At 50.0% G+C, this 20,541-nt stretch overlaps 8 protein-coding genes across 8 annotated transcripts; 1 reads left to right on the top strand and 7 right to left on the bottom strand.

Moving 5' to 3' along the window:
- Positions 1-165: 165 nt before the first annotated feature.
- On the bottom strand, positions 166-1,560 carry LMH87_007487 (uncharacterized protein; the record flags this gene model as incomplete). The annotated part of the gene is made up of 1 exon (XM_056192585.1): positions 166-1,560. One exon carries the CDS (start codon positions 1,558-1,560, stop codon positions 166-168), a length of 1,395 nt encoding a protein of 464 aa, XP_056060792.1.
- A 1,768-nt stretch (positions 1,561-3,328) lies between these two features.
- Positions 3,329-5,105, bottom strand: LMH87_007486 (uncharacterized protein; the record flags this gene model as incomplete). The annotated part of the gene is made up of 5 exons (XM_056192584.1): positions 3,329-3,676; positions 3,734-4,594; positions 4,670-4,849; positions 4,908-4,970; positions 5,037-5,105. The coding sequence occupies 5 exons, from the start codon at positions 5,103-5,105 to the stop codon at positions 3,329-3,331; spliced, it is 1,521 nt and encodes a 506-aa protein (XP_056060791.1).
- Positions 5,106-7,058: 1,953 nt separating this feature from the next.
- LMH87_007485 (uncharacterized protein) lies at positions 7,059-8,200 on the bottom strand (the record flags this gene model as incomplete). The annotated part of the gene is made up of 2 exons (XM_056192583.1): positions 7,059-7,545; positions 7,596-8,200. 2 exons carry the CDS (start codon positions 8,198-8,200, stop codon positions 7,059-7,061), a joined length of 1,092 nt encoding a protein of 363 aa, XP_056060790.1.
- A 1,042-nt stretch (positions 8,201-9,242) lies between these two features.
- LMH87_007484 (uncharacterized protein) lies at positions 9,243-10,494 on the bottom strand (the record flags this gene model as incomplete). Its single annotated transcript, XM_056192582.1, has 4 exons — positions 9,243-9,652; positions 9,709-9,971; positions 10,040-10,308; positions 10,372-10,494. The coding sequence occupies 4 exons, from the start codon at positions 10,492-10,494 to the stop codon at positions 9,243-9,245; spliced, it is 1,065 nt and encodes a 354-aa protein (XP_056060789.1).
- A 1,690-nt stretch (positions 10,495-12,184) lies between these two features.
- Positions 12,185-13,650, bottom strand: LMH87_007483 (uncharacterized protein; the record flags this gene model as incomplete). The annotated part of the gene is made up of 4 exons (XM_056192581.1): positions 12,185-12,881; positions 13,001-13,087; positions 13,144-13,164; positions 13,343-13,650. The coding sequence occupies 4 exons, from the start codon at positions 13,648-13,650 to the stop codon at positions 12,185-12,187; spliced, it is 1,113 nt and encodes a 370-aa protein (XP_056060788.1).
- Positions 13,651-14,245: 595 nt separating this feature from the next.
- LMH87_007482 (uncharacterized protein) lies at positions 14,246-15,439 on the top strand (the record flags this gene model as incomplete). Its single annotated transcript, XM_056192580.1, has 1 exon — positions 14,246-15,439. One exon carries the CDS (start codon positions 14,246-14,248, stop codon positions 15,437-15,439), a length of 1,194 nt encoding a protein of 397 aa, XP_056060787.1.
- A 262-nt stretch (positions 15,440-15,701) lies between these two features.
- On the bottom strand, positions 15,702-17,024 carry LMH87_007481 (uncharacterized protein; the record flags this gene model as incomplete). The annotated part of the gene is made up of 1 exon (XM_056192579.1): positions 15,702-17,024. One exon carries the CDS (start codon positions 17,022-17,024, stop codon positions 15,702-15,704), a length of 1,323 nt encoding a protein of 440 aa, XP_056060786.1.
- A 2,636-nt stretch (positions 17,025-19,660) lies between these two features.
- LMH87_007480 (uncharacterized protein) lies at positions 19,661-20,467 on the bottom strand (the record flags this gene model as incomplete). Its single annotated transcript, XM_056192577.1, has 1 exon — positions 19,661-20,467. One exon carries the CDS (start codon positions 20,465-20,467, stop codon positions 19,661-19,663), a length of 807 nt encoding a protein of 268 aa, XP_056060785.1.
- Positions 20,468-20,541: the final 74 nt, after the last annotated feature.

Here is a 20,541-nt window from a genome sequence, read left to right as displayed (position 1 = left end):
GAAAAAGAAAAATGGAGGATATGTACTTGGAGTTTATTCGCACTTAAATTGAATCTTCTTCGCTGTATTTACTCAGTAAACGCATCTCCGTATGTACACAATGGCTTGATGCCACTACAGGCGGCGGTGGATCATGTAAGCGCTGCAACTGACGCCATTTGGGCTTCAGAGATCAAGCAAAAGGCGAACTTGCGCAACAAGTGGCCCAACTGGCTTACCCAATAAATCGAGCAGTGCATCCAGCAAAAACTTGGGCAAAACTTGGAGAGCAGCAATGTCAAGAATGGACGAAAATACAGTCTTGGTAGAACATCCGCTTCTAGGGGCCCCATGCATTGTCTCCTTCAACCACTGAAGGGCCTTGGGGGCAGCCAGGATCGCCAGACTGCTGTGGTCTGACTTCTGGTCGCGCTGGTACTGGATCGACGCGCCGCTGGCACAGTATTTGACCACCAATGCATCAGTCTCCGCCACCGGGCTGATTTCGTCTGCAACAGACTTGTAGACAAACATGGGAATTCTTGGTGTGTCGCCGCGCCCCAGAGCATTCTCAGTAATAATCCTGACAGCAGTAGGGTTTGTATAGACGAGATTTCTGTCATCAAACATGCCGATGATGTCCTGATTCTCGAACTCCTTAGCATCAGCATCGAGACACTGATTGCCGACAGAGTAAAACTTTTCCCGGTACTGTGGAAGAAGATGTTGCTCCACAACGGGCCGAAGCTCTGCATACTGGTGCATCAGTCCCACGACACCAGTGGGAATGAGCCCAGCGTGAGCTTTGCCATTGATTGAAGAAACCACGGATGTGATGTTGGGGACCGTTCCGCCTACAGCTGCGCCGGCAATGACAAGCTCGGGGGCATATGAGGGTTGCAGCTCTGCAGCCCACATTGAAGCCAAGCTGCCACCAGAGTATCCCCACATGGTCACTGTGGGATTCTTGCTGATACCAGTGAAGGAGTCTGAATTGATAGCAGCTCTGATTCCATCGAGGACAGAGTGGCCAGCGAGCTTGTTTGCAAGAAATGCTGCGCTTGGTCCCAGAAAGTCCGGCGCAATGACAACCCAGCCTTGTTCCAAGGCACCCTCCACGAGAAGAAGCTCCGCCTCGGTGGTCATGGTACCCTTGTCGGGGCCTGTGGCGTGCTCAAATTGAAACGCATACGACGGCGCGCAATTTATATCGGCAGCGTCTTCTGCGACTTGGTAAGAGAGTAACTTTGTCATGTCCGCATTATGGGGCACCAGCATCGTTAGCACAGTGGCGGTTGCGTTGCCAAGGCTGTCCGTGGTTCGATACAAGATCTGGTACGTCGCGTCCAGATTGAGCGGGTCGAATCCAAAAGCTGCAATCTTGGCAGGAGGCGGGCGATGCTTCAATATAGTACCAGGTGCTATATTTTGGAGCCCATCAGGGACATGGTAAAATGGGTCATCGCTCGGCCGAACGGTTGTGGCGCGATCATGGAGCTCGGCGGGCATAGGCGGGGCTGCAGCAACAAGAGAGACCAGTGCTGTAAGCGCCGCCCACGCCGGGGGCAAGATGAGGACCATTTTGAAGAGAACAAAGGCACAGAATCAGGCCCCTGACAGCCTTTCTGGTAAAATAATCACTGTCTGAATAGCTACTCAGGATATGAACTTGCTCGGGGAAAGCTAGCTTCAAATACTTCTGCCGTAGAGGCAGACTACATGTGAGACGGGTATTGCCAGTGCAACACCAGCCGCATAGACGGCTTTCATACTCATTCAGCTGACCGCCCGTGCATAACTAGCTTGATTCCGAGTGATTTCTGCATACGGGTTGTGCACTCTAGTGCCCAACTTGTGCCGGCCATACGAAGAAACAAAGCCGGCGTAACAGCTAACAAGACCGACTGCAACAGTGCCGGCAGCTTTTGTGGATGATGTAGGATTGTGGCTGGCTTCAGCTGCAATGTGCGGGGAAACGGATCGGGCTTTTTCTCCGTCCGATACCCATGTATACACCCGTAAAAAAAGTAAGCGTCAATCAAGTGTCTGTGTTGATTGGATACACCGTAAGGACTTGCCTAGAGTTGAGACGCTGCGAGTTGTGTTGGACAGGTTGTCACATGGCATTCTTACATTGTACGAAGCAGTGCCAGGTCCCCGGACAGGTGGATGCGAGTTCAGATGGCAGGCTTGAGCGGGAGGGGTGCCACTAATAATTAGGCTAAGATGTGGACTTCGGGATCGTCTCCGGCGACTTGCCGCAACTCCAGCTTGCGAACTGTACGACAGTCGATATACCGGCCTCGTATGGATCAGTCCGTAGAGGTTAGCCTGCTGTTGACGGGAGGACAAGATTTCGAAATGCGCTTGTTCTTGTTATGATTCTACTTGTTGCAGGCTCTTTTTTTCCTGTCAATATGCGTAAGACTCCATGGCAGGTGGTGGGGTCGGCGACGCCCGCAGCAAGTAACTAACTAGCTATTTATTCGTTTTTGTACTCCGTACTTGACGGTGACTACCGGTGGTGTTGTGCGACCTCCGCGAGCCTTGGGGTGGTTGCTGTGCTCATTTTAAGCCGGCCAGAGATATCCTATGCGACACAGGAAGGCACAGCACACTGACTGGATTTGGTGTAGGTCCTTTTTACAGTTTCTGTAGTCGTGTAGCCAGCCATACGGCGACATTTCTGGACCACAATAGCCAGGTTTATCATGTGTAGACTACGCGGAGGAGCGTTGCACGGGATCCGACTTGTATGAGTCTAGATAGGAACTTGACATTATATGAGATTAGCATCTATCGTTAAGCACTTCGCCACGATACAGGGAGTGAACTCAACGTTGTTTGTAACAATCTGATGACTCAGCATATCTAGCCACTGTGGGCCCTTGATGACTCAGCCTCGTGCCAGCACCGAACCCCTCACGATTCGGTGCCGGAAAGGCTATGAGGCTTTGGGGGAGCCTCAAGCTTAGTTACTATGCGCAAGCAGTAACTAGATTCCATCAATAAGACTGCCTTCTCTGTGCCTCACGCCCTGCCGGGTTCTCTAAGTGAATAAACGTTACATTGTTCTTTTTCGTGTAGGGTAGGGCGTGGCAGGCCACTGGAGAACCCTGACGGACCAGCCGATCGGGCAGCAAAAAAAAAGACGCCAGTACTGTAGCTGTGAGCAAGAATGAAGAAAGATATTTAAAGAAGGAAAAATATGAGGTGAACAAGGAGAAGTAACTAGAAGAAAAAAGTCAGGAAAAAAATATAAAAGAGAGTACTTAGAAGTTCCTACGTCTTCTATTTTAGTGGCGTCTTGTTTTATTACCGACTTGTCGCCCACTGTGATAGCGCCCGTTCAGTGGGAGTTTGGGCGTGACTTGACCTGCACACGCAAAGGAACCTTTTCCCATAGTCCAAACATCCGCTGTCTAGCCTGCCAGTCAGCCTGGCCATCAATAATGACGTCGAAGCTACGGAGCACGCGCGCAGCGAGCAGACGCATTTCAGCGTACGCCAAATTTTTCCCGATGCAATCCCGCGGGCCATGACTGAACGGCTTGAAAACAGATTTGTTGTCCTTAGCAAACCGGTCATCGTATCTTGGGTGCGAATCCGATAGCCATCTTTCTGGTATAAATTTCTCAGGCAAATGGAAGTTTTCGGGATTGCGAAATGTTGCCCACTGATGCACGGAGATCAAGGTCTGGAAGGAAGTTGTTTAGTAGAGGCAACCAAATCGACAAGAGGCAAGTCAACCTACATCTTTAGGGATGTGATATCCACCAAGCTCTGCACCAGGGGATACTCGCGGCGGCGTAACTGTAACGGGAGGGTAGAGGCGGAGGGTTTCTTCCAGCGCGGCATGAAGATAATCCAACTTGGTGGTGCTGCGCATATTGATGTCGGATTCGCGAGGATGCGCATCCAAAATTTCGTCGACAAGGATGTCGCGCTTCTCTGGATTCTGTGAAAGCAAAAAGAACAAGCCAGCGAGTGCCGTGGCCGTCGTCTCGCTTCCAGCCACGACGAGGATGGGTGCTGTAGACAAAATTTCCTCCTCATCCATAGCCGATTCACCGTCCTTTGTCTTCCGCAGCATATAAGTCATGAAATCTTGCTTGCCATCGGGCCCATCGACGCCAAGTCGCATCCGCTTCTCAGCTTTCTCCCTCGCAGTGTGCCGGTTCCATTCAGCGGCAGCAAGGTCTTTTGTCAAGCCTAGGTGACGAGCCACGAAACCGAGGCCGGGATAGTGACGGAAGAAACGGCGCAGCGCGTTGCCACGGATTCCTTGAAAGATGGAAAGAACCCACGGATGGTACTCATTGTTTGCCAAGCTGCCAAACGAGTCGCTGAAAGCCAAGTCACCGATTATGTCGAATGTCGTGAAGTTGAGCCATGGAATAATGTCGAATTCCGTATCTTCGTTCTCCAGAATATGCAAACGTTGCAGGAGCATATCGACATACTGTGTCACGGTTGCTTCCTGTTCCGCTAGAGCACGAGCACTAAAAGCGTGCGCAAGCTGACGGCGGATTCGGCGGTGACGGTTCTTGGGGGCACCAATAAGGCTGGTGGCGTCGCCACGAAAGTACTGCTCAAAGGGCTTGCCAAATTCGGGCTTGTTGTTTGTGGAATGTGAGAAGGCGCTGGACCACCCAATGGAGCCGTCCACTGCAATTTGATTGGGACTCACTCTCACGATGGGACCATACTTGCGGTGCATTGCCTCTATCTTCTTCGGTGCCGAGGCTTTTATGTTGGTTTGGTAGAGAAAGGGTAGCCAGGAGGCGGCGTGTAGCTTTGGCCCAGGTATCTTTGCCAGAGGATGGAACGAAAGCCTGTACGCAATGATACACACACGGTATACCACATACTACAACTAAGTAAGCCAAAACGTTTTCTCCATGTCGGATATTATATTGTTCGCCTACCAATGAGAGAAGCCTCAAAACGGGCCACATCAGCGAAAAGCCAGCGACAGATTGTATCGGCACCTCGTGCGGACCGAAGTTAGTTCTCAAGTACTTTGCAACAGACATTTTTTTAGAAGGTGAGGCTACCGAATAGATCCGAAGAACAAGCCTCGTAGTGCCAGATTGTTTCTCGGGTGACTGGACACCCACACACATATATATATATATCAAACAGTCCACAACGAGGGGTGCGGCAAATTACTTGTCCGATGCCGATGTGGCATTATTTATGGAGTCGGAGGCCCTCAAATTATAATGCCGTTCAACTAAACCCCTCTAGCTGGCCGGCAAATACAATGAGCCCGCGGAGTGATGCGTTCTTAGGTGCGATGTAACCCAAAAACAGAATCCCGCGGCGCAATTCACCCCAGCTCCACAGTCGGCACGGTCATCAACGGTCGACTGGTTGCCGACTTATGCAGGCGATCAGGGTAAGCATCAGGCTCGAATGAAAAGATAGAGAATGACACGTATCTTATTAATATGTTTCTTGTCTGTGGCAAAGTTTACGATTCCTGTAAGTGCCAAGCAATATCGCAATGCCTTCGTCGATGGGCTAACGTGAGAGACGCTACGACGCACAGCACTCAGCTCGATATGGTGGGGAAACGCCGCGCCAGGTGCTAGCCATTGAACTCCGACAAGCTTTAATTAGCTACTGAAAGAAAGAGAAAGTAGAGCAATATCGGTTGGTGTCGGTGTCTGTCAATGACTATATACCAAAGACAAGTATGGACGAAGGACCGTATGTCTTTATGCTTTAAAAAAGAGTTGTCCAATACTCCCCCGCCTCGCCCCCATCAGATGCTGCGTACTGTTCCATATATGCCAGGGTTATATAGAGTAAATCTGATTCGTATGGGCAGCGGAGCCCCGCGCGGCGATGAACTGCCCTATGAGTGACGATCCCTTTGCTCCCCGCGCTTTACTCCCCGCACCGCTGAGAATGTTTGTATGGAAAGCCCAGAAATCTCACAGAGTTGTTTCAAAGTGCAAGCATGCATTTTCTGCGCTGACTGGGGCGCAAGTCACCTTCGGCCCTTCATCGGGGTTGCGGATGCCGCGGAAAGTCGCCAGCGACAGCAGGGGAGATGCTAACTTCACATGGTAAACGTACGGCTACCGCGGAATCTCCATACATTTATGCTTTTCTCGCACTTGGTCAGGCGTACCAGCCGATAATTTCTTTTCTTTCTTTTTCTGCTTCTTTCTTTTTCAATGCTGCTGATTGGCGGTCGCGCGAGCTGCCCCCTTGGAGATCCTCGGCTGAAATTATGATTAAATACATCGAGTATGTTAACATCCACAGGGACCAGATTGAGAATGGTTCTCTTGGCTGCATAGTGGCGCTCTGGTAATCTCAAAGCATCTCTGGGCTGGCAAGGATAGTGCTCTTTTAGCTTGCACAATACGTCAGATGTATTGTTCTGAATTGTGAGAGGAGTCGGCTGCGGGGCCGGAAAGGCACTGACAGCCGTTGCCACCTCGCGCCAGCCTGGCCCAGCTTGTAAGTGGTGGCAAAAAAAAAGAAGAGAAGAAAACTCACCGTCACAGAGAATTTAGCAAAAAGGCATAGTGACTAGACGGTGGCCGATAAACAATCCTATTTCGTGTTCGTTTCGCTGAGTTCATCACTCGGCATTTAGTGAAGTATGCCGTCTCTGAGCCCTGTATTGGCACGTACGGGGCCTGATGATCACCAATGCGAATTCTCCACGGATGGTCAAAGTGGGTTAGTCGGTTTTCCCGAGTCGAACAGCCAATGATCAAGCCTACCTTCCGCATCAACAAGCCTCGCCAGAATCAAGCTCTATGGCACCGTTGGCGTACATTTTCTGCCAGTAATATGACAAGTGAAAGTTCTACACTAGAGTCAGCGTTAAACGATGATATATGTAGCATAAACGCATTAATAAAATATGAGCTTTCCTTTTGAGCGGTGATGCTTGTTGGGGTTGGGAGGATTGAAAAGGATGAGTTGATCGTCGAGGTACATCACAATACTGCGCTTCTACGAGGGGAAGCAAAAACATGTGCCAGGTATATTTTCGGTTAATAATCATAGTATACAGAGAAGCTATTTCGAGAAGCCGAGCAGAGACAGTTGGTCTAGATGTCATCGTCAATAGGGTCTGGTCCCTTTGCCGGCCCTAGCCTTGCCTCAAACCAAAAGCGAAGCCTCTCCACCGTGGCGCGATCTGCCATGAACTTCGCGAACTCAGTTGGGTTCGTGGCTGTCTCGTTCCAGAGGTTAGGGAAACCCGCTGGAGTAGGAATGTCACGGCGGACAGACCAGGTCCCGGAAGTGCTTTGAAACTCTTGGCTTAGGATAAAGTTATGGAGCAACTTCGCTCCCTCAACATGAGGAGCGTCCTTGAGAATGCCGGCGTACTGAGCCCAAGAGACGTACTTTCCCTGCGTGGGCTGCGAGAAATTGAGAGGCGCGGACGAGCCGAATCCGCCACCTGTTGCGAAAAAGGCTGCTTGCGTGAAATTGCTTCCTGCAGCGATGGTGGCTGGCGTAGCGGTTCCCCGCACCCATCGTGGGTTCTGCTCCAGAAGCGAGTCGAACCACGATTCACCATATTGTTTCATACTAGAATCATGTTAGAGATACGTAATCAAATCAACGAAGGTGTGACTAACATCAAGTGAAATGCATATAAGACAGCATCGTCGTCATGGGGGTACGTCAAGACCAGTTTATCCTTGAACTCAGGGCGAAGCCAGTCGGTGTACTCTGACGGAGGCTTAATACCTCGGAGCTTGTTGGAGTTCCAGCCATTCGACCAGAAAAAAACATAAACTCCATACCATGTCGCGCTGGCGTCTTTGAAAGCATGGTCAACGGCGCTGAAGCCAGCAGGCGCGTAGCTGAGCAAGGCCCCCTCTTGAGCCCAGCGAGGGTAGTCGTGCAGCGTCTGCAGAATGATGCTGTCTACGTAGACAGCATCGCTTCCAGCTGCAAGCTGCTGGTCCAGGCGAACATCGTGGTATTTGGAAAGATCGACGGTGATGTTCAGCGTCATGCCTTCAAAACGGGCCTCGAACGCCTGCTTCAGAGCGTCTTGCTGGTTCTTCTCGTCGCCGCCGTGCCAGACTGTGACAACACCGCCTTCAGCGAGCGCTGCCTTGTGGATCTGGTCTAGTGTCCGGTTTTCAGATGTGACCATGGTAGGGAACTCGAGTACTTGGTCAAATCCCAGTGCGAGGCTCGCAAGCGACGCGACAACCAAGCCCGAGGAGAGCATACTGTAGCTGATGCTCAGATTCGCCGAGAAAACAGTGTAAATTTTCGTTTCTGGATAAATGAAGTAGGTCGTCGGAGGAGTTTGCGTCGAGTAGTCTAAAACTGTGATGACTGGTGTAAAGCGACTCAATTGAGGATGTCACAGCGATCATTGCTTGAAGCGATAGGTAGAGCTTCCCTATTTATGCAGAGCCGTCGATCGGCACTTGTTCCTCGCAGTAGCGCATAGTATCGAAAAGCTTGATTTTAGCTCCCTCTGATCTCTAGGCGGGTTGGCTGGCAAGCTGGGCTGTGCTATCCCCCCGCTCTTTCGTCGTCTACATGTGCCCGTTAGACTCCGCAAGTGGGTGCTGTACAACTACCGTTTTTGGTTGATTGCTGCCGTCTAGTGTGCTGTCGGCAGCGCCGGTTAGCACTATCTTGGCGACAGTGGCGACACTGATCCGCAGCCAGCTGGCGACATCATCCGATGAAATTCACGTAACGAGCATGAGCCTCAATTTTTCCCCACGTAAAGGCGATTGCGGAATCAACGGCTTACCAATTCCGACAACAGACACAGCTTTAAGCTTAGCTAAGGCTGACGACAACCTACCAAGCCTCTGCTTGGCAATTGACTCGTGAGAGCATTCGACTGGCACTTGACTCGCGTTTAATTTTAGGCCTGTTTAATTGAAACCTGGATTCCTAAGCGTAATCTTGATCGTGCTACCGGCGACAGGCATGAATTATGCAGTCTGCTTTCATCAATTGCTGAGGCTTTTTCCATTTACAAGAAAAACCCCATTGGACTTTTGAGACTGTTATCCACAATGCTCCTTAATCCTCCCAACAAAACTCATATCGAAATATGAGCACCGAAAAGGAGCAACATTCTCAAAACGTCCGCACCGACAAGGACTATCCTTTCTAGCATCTCTGTGATTCACACTCACCCCACTAACACTCCTTGGCAACCGAATTTATTAGAATGGACTCGACCCGTTGCTTGCGCACGCATGCGTGCCACGGGAGAACTTCTTCCGAAGGAGGGCAGGCCCAACTCAGTGATGGTGTCGTGCTCCGTGCAGCAGCTTCTTAGTGTGTCTAGCTGCATTCCGCGTGCCGTTCAATGCGAACTGATAAATATCAATGCCTTTGACTTTCCAAAATGCTTCGGCGAAATCGTCAGGGTTCTTCGCAACGTAGTCGGCGCAGTTCTCGTACCCCGTTGCGTTTCGGCACTGCTGGCCCCAAAGCGTGGGATTCCCCGCGGCCACACCGCAAAAGTCAATGTTAAGCACAATTTTCTGGTCAAGAAAGTGATTGTCGATGTTGCAAGAGGGACCGCCAGCAAAAAAATGAGACTTCCCCCACAAGTCAGGATTTGGCTGCCGACGCTTGACATCAGTGGGGGTGCTGTTTCGACCCCAGCTCCAGAGCTTTACATGCGCGCTGGTCCACTCCATCGCATCTTTCGGCAAGTTAGCTTCTAGTGATCGTCAAACAGATTGAGCAGGTTTGACTTACAAACACCTCCAGACTTAGAGCCCCATTGTCCTCGTGACTCCTGTGTGCTGCATGCCTGGTTCTCGCCCTGGTTCGCGTCCTGGAAAGTAACGTCGCAATTTGTCGCAATAACAGGATTGGCCATATTTTTTTGACTGATGGTACAGTTTCCGACTGTCGATGAATTGCCGGTGTGAAGAGTCATCCAGTTGTATTCTGCCAGATTCCAGTTCTCGTAGATATCCATTTCACCCTTGATGGGCCACGGGTCACCAAATGTCCAACTGGAAAAAAATATGTCGTTAGCTTTTGGCATCAGCAAAAACTTTGCCGTCGGCCGCTTCGGACTTACAAAGCAGGCCAGACTCCACAGCCGACTTTTGGCATATGTGTGAACTCGGAGATAAAGAGCCCATAGTTGTAGAGTTGCTTGCTTTCGAGTCGAACACTGTCGCGACCCTTGCCTTTTGGATCCATTATGTCTCTGTGGTTGACGCCAAGAAACATTTCCGTCCCTTGCGTCGCGATGAGTCCCAGTTTCGCAGCATCTGCCCGATTACGATAATTGATGTAGCCCTGTGTTGGGTCGACATCATTATAGTTGCCGGTCGAGTAGTTGCTCTGGGTACCATTTTAGTTGAAGAACTTTTCCGTATATTCGGGCGATGCAGCACAATCACTTACTTCAATAAAATTGAACTTGTCAAAAAAATTGGTGTTGTCGTAAGACTCAACAAGCGTGTACTGGTTGGAGGCAGCGGCGAAGCCGAATGCCGAAAGACCAAAGCACAGAAAGATCCGACCCATTTTCATGCTATGCTCCGGCGGCAAACAGTCACTGGAAAGGGGCGAACAGGATGCCGAACGGAGATTGAGAGCGAGGCAGGCACTGGTAAATTATCTGAAGACCGTGCTTATTGTTCTGCAAAATGTGTTAGTTGGCGAGTAAGGGCTGCTTTAATAGACTACCCTTCCATCATCAGCTTTATATTATGCCTGGGTGTACTTGGGACAAGGTGAAACAGTATATAGATAAGATCGGTCGTGCCGCGCCACGAAAACCTCAACAAACCCTTGCAAACCCATTCACAATCTAAATGTACCCCATTATTATGCCATCAGTCAGGCCGACATATGCGCCGTCGTGTTGAAGTCCCTAGAGGCGGAACAATCATGCCAAAGCGCATTCACCATGCAGATCCGATAGGCTTTTATGCGAGACCTGGTCTCGGAACAGGCCAAGTCTCATTTCTTCGCATTACACAAACTCAACGCCTTGGTTAGCCAATGTTCAGGTACGGACTCAAATTTACCAGTATGACTCGAGTCCACTCCTATGTTCTATGCGCACGGACTGAAATTGATTTTGCCTGTTCTGTCAAAACCAGCTCAACAATGGTAGGGGCTCGCGACAGAATCACAACATTTTAGGTTTTACTACTTGATCGCAGGACCCTCGAGGCCATTTATTGCTGACCCCTGGTGGCCAGCACCGTAGCGTTACATCAACCCCTTTGTAGGTACGAGCGATCCCAGCACGCCCAGCTGGGATCCTCCCACTCACAACTAGCGACTTGACAACTACCATTTTTTGTCCTGGTGAAATATCGCCGACGGAGGCGCGTACACGTACATCCTGGGCTGAAGGCACGCAGCTTCGCGGTCCTTCTTGCGGTGCAGTAGGCTCGATCGTCGCCTAGCCTATTCACTGGTGCGGGCCTCCATCACTCTGGAAAGTGCCGACTCAAGCGCAGTGCGTAGGAGAGACTGTCTGAGTTACAGAGTCCGATGGACCAAAACCTCTATAACCACGCGTGGTAAAGCTTGTAAATTTTAGTATTTTGAGCCAGAATTACTTCCCTGCTAGGCCTGGTTCTCGGCCGGACTGGGCCGATCCGAAGGCATTGGGCGCGCCTTGGGCTGTAGCTTTTGTATTTAACGCCGACCCAGCCACAGCGCCAGAATTATGACTTATTAGCCACCTTTCTACGGAGTAGCCATTTGGTATCTACTATCCGTAAAAGCTGGAGGGTTGCAAAATAACAGAAGGCGTCGGAATATTGTTGTTCTAGGTCCGAGCGCCGAACACGAAACCCCACCCTGTTCTGTTAACTATTGGGGTGTTTACCGTCTTTCGAGTCGCAACACCACTCCAGCCCGCAAACTACGTGTAAAATGCCACGATTTGACAGTCTTCGTGAATGTGGCTCATTTTACTGTTGATCTTTAAATGCGTGCCCCTTCCCCGAAAGCTGACCCGTAGTGCTAGAGCCGCCACTGACGCCCGCAGAGCGTGCGATCTGCAAATCCTACGGTGGATGGACCACGTTCATGCAGTGCTTTGGGCTGAAGCCGTGGGAACAAGAGGATGTAGACGAGGGCAAGGCTATTCTAAGAGCATTCGCATCAGACGAAGATGACAACGACAAGGCTAAGAAGAATTAACTCAAATCCCCTTCAAAAAAATTAATAGTCGTGCTTCCACACTGAGCTCTGTCTACGCTGCTGCCTCTTGCCTGACGCCTTGTCTTTGCCCATCCTTCTCCCATTTCTGGACTACCTGCAACGTTGCCCAGAGACTGAAAAGAAGCGCGACAAACCACAGTGCGAAATTGATGCTCGCTGTGGCAATCAACGTCGTCGGAACAGCCTGGACTCCGAAGCCGACCGCGACACCTGCTGTCTCGACGCCGCGTAGGAGCGAGCTGTACCGAATTTGCTCACCGGGCGAGTCCGACAGATTGCCGATGCACCAATAGATGTAATTTTCCACCAGCCCTAAACTGATTCGCTCAAAAAGGTACAGCCCGAAGCCATGGCCGAACGCTTTCTGGTGGGCCCAGTCCAGAACTGGGTGGGTGTGTCGATAATAATTTTGTATAATCACAGCCCATATCCAAGTTGCGCTGTTGAGTAGCGCAATCAGAAACCATGCAGTCAGGGCTCGGACTTTTCTGTTCTTCGTCCATGGGATATCGACCAGAGAACCTCCTAGCCAGGTAGCCAATGAGCCAACGACTGCCGATAGGAAGCTCCCTAGTGCGCGCGACCGGACTGTAAAGTAGGTTGCCAAATAGGTTCCAGGGTAAGCCTGGATCCATCCAAAGTACCAAAACAGTGGTATAAGAAGCAGTATGGATTTGCTCGAAAGATTCTTCCACATCGCACGCAGCTCGATTTTCCAGTGGATGCGGCTATTGGAGGTTTCTATCCAAGTGCCATCGTCGCGCTGTACTTTGTTGGATTCGAAAGCAGAAGTCCGAATAATAGGCCCATGAATTGGATCGCGATAAATCCTTGGTACGTTTCATACCCAACCTTGCCGCGTTTATTTACGCTGTGATTGATACCGAGAGAAATGGCGCCTCTGATAATATTGCCAAAATTTCGAAAGGTGAACCTGAAGAAGATATCAGCCATGCGATGGGCTTTCAAGGGAGATGGGGATTCCTTTACCAAGTTGCGATGTATCTGCCTCTTTTATGCTGTTCAGGGTATCCAGTTGCGATAGCCCTCGACACTCCAAAACAAGCCAGCGCTAATGCCACACGTCACAGAACCCAGGTACACTAGCCAGGTGGCGCCAGTACGACTGTTCAGATAGAGACCGGCGGCGTAGAGTGGGTATCCAATTGATCCAAGGCTCAGAGTATACCGGAATCCAATGGCGTTCGTGGCCCATGGACCTGCAAAACAGGTCACAGTCATAAAGGCATACAGAAGCGCATTTGCTGAGTTGACCAGATTAGGAGACTGGCTGCCGCCAACCCCCAATCCGTCCATGGCGCTCCATATTCCCGGCGCGCAGAAAGCGCATAGTCCTACAATGAGGATCTGGAAGAGCGTACTGCGAAAAAATCCTCGCTCGATCTTGTCACAGTGATGCGCCTCACGGCCACTGCTTGAAGTATCCGTCTTGCGGGTTAACGTTACAGCCTCGGTCGGCCCAGCATCAACAGCCATGATTGCGGAAAGTAAAATACCCTTTTCGATGATTCAAGTGCAACCTCCTTTTCTTTCGCGCATCTTGTTCTCAGAATTGAGTCCATGCTCATGGTTAAGAACGTATTGGAGGCAAGCACTTCAACATAGCCATGTTGTTGTGATTCATGCAGCTGATGAGGAAATATTGGACGACCCACTCATGCCAGACATGATTCCGCTCAATAGGTCGGGATTCTGAGGCGTTCTTCGTGATCTACACCCATAATTGGGAAATATCGCATATTCCGCTGTAGAAAATCACGTTATTGATGGCATTTCACCGCCCAAGAAGTCGATAAGAAATAACAAGCCACTCGATATTTCGGCAAATCATGTCTCCTGGTAAGCGAGGATGATCATGGCTTTTTTCGCTTTACTCTTTACGTTTTTTTTTCACGTCTACCACAAGTATGACACGGCGTAGGCGTAGGCATTCGCCACTGAGGGGGTAGATGAGCTAATGCACGGCGCAAATCACCGAGATATATAGAAGTTGGTGTATCCTTCTTTCACAATTTCAGTGACAATATTTGGATTCACTGGATTGAGGATAGTCCATTTTTGGCTCAGTGAAATGGCTACAACTACTTTTCAAGAACGCATCTCTTTGGCAAAAATCGCAGATAATAGCGATTCAGTCGTCGCATTCGAGTCCTTCGACTTGCCTCCCACAAACCAGCGTGTGTTGGACTACCCTCATCCATCTGGGACCGCGATCCCGCTTGCTCTTCGGCCTTCTCATGACATCACTTCGCTGGACAGTGTCATTTCCACCGTGCAAACACTCCAACGAGATAATACCCTGACCAAACTGTTGGCAAAGCACGGCGCTCTCTTATTCCGGGACCTTCCAATTCGCGACGCCACCGAATTCAGCAGATTTGCGCATGCGTTTGGCTACGCACCGCATGAAATCATCGGTATTGTTGTCGATCGGCCACTTCTCGCGCCCAACGTCGCCCCCGCCAACGAGGCTCCGAAAGAAGTGCAAATCTACAACCACAACGAATCTCCTCAAGTACCGCACGCCCCGGAATACATCTTCTTCTACTCCCACAAAGCCCCCGAGAGAGGTGGTGAGACTCCTATTTCGTCTAGCTTGGAGCTTTTCCATCGCGCCCGGGCCGAAATTCCTGAGTTCGTCGGGCAGCTCACTGCCAAGGGCATTCTCAGCAAAGTCACATACAAAACAACCAAGCAAAATGCGGGGGGGTCTACGATGAGGCAGGCATTTGGCAAGGAGGTCCGAGACGGTGATGATGAGGCGACGGCGCGCAAGAAGATTGAGGCACAGATCCTGCGATACGGACGCGGCGAGCACACAACGTGGGAGTGGATTGACTTTGACGACGGCAAAGGACTGAGGCTCACACATCGCTTGCCCGTGATTCGAACGCAGCCAGGAACCAACCTCCCCACACTCTTTACTGGACTGGCTGCGTATTACAAGAATCTTGTCAACTCGCGGGACGAAAGTGGATCGGGTAGAAAGAATGTCGCTGAGCAACTCTTTGGCGATGGAACCCCTATTCCCGAGAAATTTTTAGCCCATCTGGTAAAGATCACCGAGGAGATCCGAGTCCTTCACAAATGGCAGCGGGGTGATGTCCTAGTGTTCGATAATATCATCGCCCAGCACGGACGAGAGCCTTGGACAGGAGAACAATCTGATCGAGTGGTTTTGGCTAGCCTTTTTGACGGCGAGAGCTTGCCTGGTGCATATGGATTTGGGAGCTGGGCAAAAGTAGTGCAGGCGGCGACAAATTAGCTTCTGCTCGGCATTGCAATACGGGTACACTCAACTGTGTCATGAAAGCAACACTAGCATGGAATAACTGTTCTGCAATTTGTACCCAATATGGCAAACACCTTCACATTGTGGGTCAAACTTTGCATTATCTTCAATCTGTATCTAGCTCACGTAGACGCACTCCAGACGGCCGTTCTGGTTCGCCCCGCAGCCTGTCATGTATGTACCATTGATGGTATAATGAGCCTTGACCAACAGTCATTCCACACTTCAGTGGCTCTCAAAATTTGAAGCGTTCGTCAATAGTAAACATAGTCTTCTCCAACTTCTCACCGCGCGCAAACGCCACCCACAATCTCCTGACCTCTACACCCACATTCTTCACTGCATATTCTGCATTGTTTCCCTTTAGCATCGGCGCATTCTTCCATGCGTCCCAGCCACCTAGTATAAACGGCATCTCCAACGTATGCGCGGCCTTGAACGGGCTGCCATTGGGGACAACCACCAACTCGTAGAACCAGGGATCGCCACCCACAGCCCGCGCTTTCTCCCACAGCTTGTCCGAGTCGTCCTGGAACCAGGACGAGCTTATAAAATCCACAACGCTAGTTGTGGTGGGTGGTTTCACGTCGGGGTTCATGGCCGCAAAAATACCCTCAAATGCAGCACCCTCGTTGCGGCAGTACCCAATAAAGATGGGAATCTGTCTTAGGGCACGCTGCACGCGAGAGTCAAACTCAGCTTTGCTGATTGCCAGCGGCGCATGGCCAAGGGTTGGCGCAAATGGCATCCCGAGAACTTCGAAGTTGCGCGACTCGACTGCTAGCTTCTTCTGCACTTCATACAGCTCGTCCAGTGTCATTTCGGCTGGATTGCCGATGAACGAGGCTTTCGCTACCCCTTCGAGTGCTTTCACCATAGCGCCGCGGTCCATGTGTCGGACGCCTAGGGGGGCGCTTTGTATAATCGCACGCTGGAATAGATCCTGGCCTCCGTCGGCAGCAAAAAGACAGTAGATCGAGTCGGCGCCCGCAGAGGTGCCCGAGAGTGTCACCTGCTTAGGATCGCCGCCAAAGGCGCTGATGTTCTCGCGGACCCACCGGAGGGCTGCCATTTGATCAAGCAATCCCAGGTTGGCTGGCGCGATATCTTCAATTGACTGATAGCCCAGGATACCAAGTCGATATGTGATGCTGACCTGGACGACCCCGGCCGCCGCCAAATCGATGCCACTGTAGACGTCAAGATCACCCCCACCGGAGGTATAGCCGCCTCCATGAATAAACACAATGACGGGTAGCAGTTTGGTCATATCCTCTCTTGCAGGCGCACAGATGCTGACGTGCAGACAATCTTCGTCCATGGCGTGCCCGGCGGTAATGTTGCCATTGAGGGCCTCGAGGCGAGATGGCAGCTGTGGGCATATCGATGCCGGTTTGGTGCAATCGATGGCATCTGACCACGGCTGTAGAGATTGGGGCGGTCGGAATCGCGCTGCTTTGGCATACCGAACGCCTCGTGCCCGGATTATTTTGTCTTCCTTTGCGGCATAAATAGAGCCGTCTCGGAGCCGGATCTGGATCTTTGAAGTGTCCGGCATAGCTGAAGGACAGTCTCTTATGTTTAAGAGAAATAAAGTAGGCCGGATGAATATCTCAATCCGTTAACAACTTGACATAATGCAAATGGATTTACAACGTTGCTGAGGCTAAGAGGCGCAGCTAGGTCGGTGCCCAGATCGAGCCGGCGTTCCCTTCTAGCGAGTTTACGAGGAGTCGGCATGTCGGCATGTACGCGGACCGTACGGATCATCGACATTTTCTTCGTACTACGCTGTTTCACATTTTGGAAGTATGCAGACCAAATGAAAACTATATTTTGTGTTATTTTATGTTTTGTGTTATTTTATGTTTTGTGTTATTTTATGTTTTGTGTTATTTTATGTTTTGTGTTATTTTATGTTTTGTGTTATTTTATGTTTTGTGTTATTTTATGTTTTGTGTTATTTTATGTTTTGTGTTATTTTATGTTTTGTGTTATTTTATGTTTTGTTTTATTTTATGTTTTGTGTTATTTTATGTTTTGTGTCTTTTTATGCTCCCTCTTATTTTCGCCCTCATGCTTATATTGTATCGACTTCTATGTATCATTCGGTGACGATTACACATTCTGTACGGCGCACGTGTAGGTCCCGAATCGAGACGATCCTCGCGCCCAGGCTAACTCGCATGGTGAAAGCGCGCGACGACAGTGGCATTTGATGCACCATAGCCTTGCGTATTCCTGAACACGCACCGCAGTATTCATATTAACATTCTCTCATTTGCATCGAAAAATCGATTTCGAAGTAACCATGGCCACTGTTAGAATAAAAGGCAAGCCGAAGGATATTTTTCTAATGCGCGAGAGCTGAAGGATCGCCATCGGCCAGCCAAATTAATGTCCAGGCCTCCCTCCAGAATAGTACACAGCAGCTTCGTTTCTTCGACTGTAGAATCATTCTTGGCTCTTTATTGAAGGAATTCATGTACATTCTCCGGCAACTCAGTGTCAGGGCATGCAATACATGGATTGTTCTTATCCTCTTTATTTTTGCTGAAATTAGAGTTTAATATCAAAACCCTATAATTAGCCTGGAGCCCTTACCATTATTATTACTAGAGCTAGGGGCCGTACCTTAAGGCCCATTATTATGTCCTCATTCACAAGCTTGTTACTCTGGGTACCCCAAAGATTTCCTCGTACAAAAAGCGGCAAATCTTCATGGGTCCAACCAGACTTTGCGCTTTTATTTTTTGAATCAATCCATGGCGATGAAATCATAAATATCATAGATCTCATCCGGCGCCTGTGTGCTATGGCCATCCTGCTCAGCACCCACATACTCCTTCCCGGTTACGTCAAAACCAGCTGCAACCAAGACATCACGCGCTTCCCTGCCAAGAGAAAAGTCAACAAATGCATCGTCGCTACCATGTCCCAGAAAAACAGGTGGTTTCCTCCTGCCCGCAAAGCCTGGTGCTGTGTGTTCCAGTAGGGCCTTGGCGAGGAAGTCCCATTCGTTCTCTTCATCGTCGACGGTCGCCGCTCTTTGACCTTCTTGCGTACTATTATCCAGCACACGGTTAATATTCTTTGCAAACGGCATCCAGGCGCTTGCGGTGATGAATCCTCCAATGTAAGCAGCCGAAGGGCCACGGAGTAGCGTACACAAGGCCACGGCGCCTCCTTGGCCATGGCCACCCAAGACTACATTGTCCGCAGTCCCGTCAAGTAGTAGTGTTTCTTTCAATATGAGTCGGTCAATGTATTCCAAAGCTTTTCAGATGCCTTCGATCTGCAGATCCTGCCTTGCCGTGACGTCGGCCAGAAAATGTGCTTCAAACCATGCGGATAATTCATGCTGCAAGAAGGTGCTCCAGAGCTCCTTTGATGACGGAAACACACATTTCCAGTAAGCAGCTTCTGAAATATTGACTCCCCGTCCGAATCAAGTATAAAAAAAAACACATCCAGGAATATATTGCCGTCGCTGCCTCGCCCGTGGAGCAGTATCGCAGTGTGTGTATGGGTAGAAGCCGGCATTATGATATGCACCGGGCCAAACGCCGGTGCGCCGTCCTACCATTCTCATCCATTCCATGCGTTGATAGTTTCGATTTTTTTTGTCGTTAAGTAGACGTGCTGGCACATTACGAGCTTGAATTGCGCGGCCTGTGTGGAATTTTGCTGTGCTGCGTCGGTTCGACGAGGTCAAGTTTGTAGGACTAGTTGTTACAGAATTAGACAAGGACCTTGAGTATTTATACAACCGAGTTTTATTAACATGATTATGTTTCTGTATCTCGGAATTTTCGAGCGCTGCCCACAGCCGTGGTTTATGAAGGGCCACAAGATCCTCAATAAATCCCACGCTACAACAAGGCAAATCTAGTGGTGGCGATGCAAAAAGATAAATTTGTAGCTGCGAGATTAGGACGAGTGAAGAAGGTAAAGTTTGAAAACAAATGTAAGGGCAAAAATCAAGGATTCGAACATGATCTTGAGACCAGCACTGTCAGATAGCGGCCATCACGAAGGAGTGCTCGCAGATAGCTGTAGTAACTAACAATATATGACTTCATTGTTCACTGAAGAGAGGGCCTCCCACCATGGGGCCCCGTAGAGATCTCGCACTCTTATAGCTGCTTCCTAGCATGTGGCACGGCTTGTGCTATGGCAAGCACCAACTCACGACTACTCCCAGTTCTCTTTGATGAAGGCTATAATATCATCAACACCCTGCGGCTCATTAATCCAGTGTCCCCCATCTTCATACACATGCCAATCCACTTTCTTAAATTCAAGCAGTGAAAGAGCATTCTTCATGCGCTGAGCGTTCTCGAGAGGGACAACCGCATCGTCTAGTGTGTGCCCAAGGAGAATTGGTGTTGCTTTAAGTCGACTAGAGAGCGGTGTTTTTAAGGGGTTCTCGGAGTAATAAAGCGCTTGCAGGGAAGAGAAAAGAGGCATCTCCGAAGTACACTCGCTGATTTTCGCTTCGACTTCGGACGAGAAAGGCAGCCAGCTACACAAGCCGATGAGACCAGCAAAGCCTCCCTGGCCTTCGGCAAGAAGGAGAGACAGTGCAGTGGCAAATCCCTGGCTGATTCCACACAAAAATATTCGGTTCTTCGGGACAAGTTTTGTTTCCGCCTCGACAATTGCGAGTACAGCGTGAATGCTGCGGTGCAAGCCGTTACGTTGAAGCTCGCTTTTGACCTCAGGGTCTTCAACGGCCCACATATCAAACCACTGAGACATGGCAGAGTTAAATCGCTGCGATTGCATAAGCGGCGCGGCCGGGAAAACCCAGCGAACTGTGGGAAGCAGTCCAGGCAAGGTTCGGTCTTGCTCGGGGGCGGCTGAGTCTGTACTGCCTTCGCTCTCAAAGAGCTCATCGGCAAATTCATGAGCATCGCTATCGCGGCCATGTAGGAAAATGATAGTATGTGTGTGCGGTTGGCCTTGCGCAGGACCGCAGACATGTGTGTTGGGTTCCATTGAAACGAGTTGGCGAGTTTTGAATATGAGAAGAGGTTTTAATGATTTCGATGTAATTGTAAGACTTGACGATG

The sequence above is a fragment of the Akanthomyces muscarius genome, chromosome 1 (assembly GCF_028009165.1).
Source record: "Akanthomyces muscarius strain Ve6 chromosome 1, whole genome shotgun sequence".
NCBI classification, from domain to species: Eukaryota; Fungi; Ascomycota; class Sordariomycetes; order Hypocreales; family Cordycipitaceae; genus Akanthomyces; species Akanthomyces muscarius.
The sequence above is the reverse complement of the archived record's forward strand: the minus strand, read 5'-3'. Positions and strand labels throughout refer to the sequence as shown.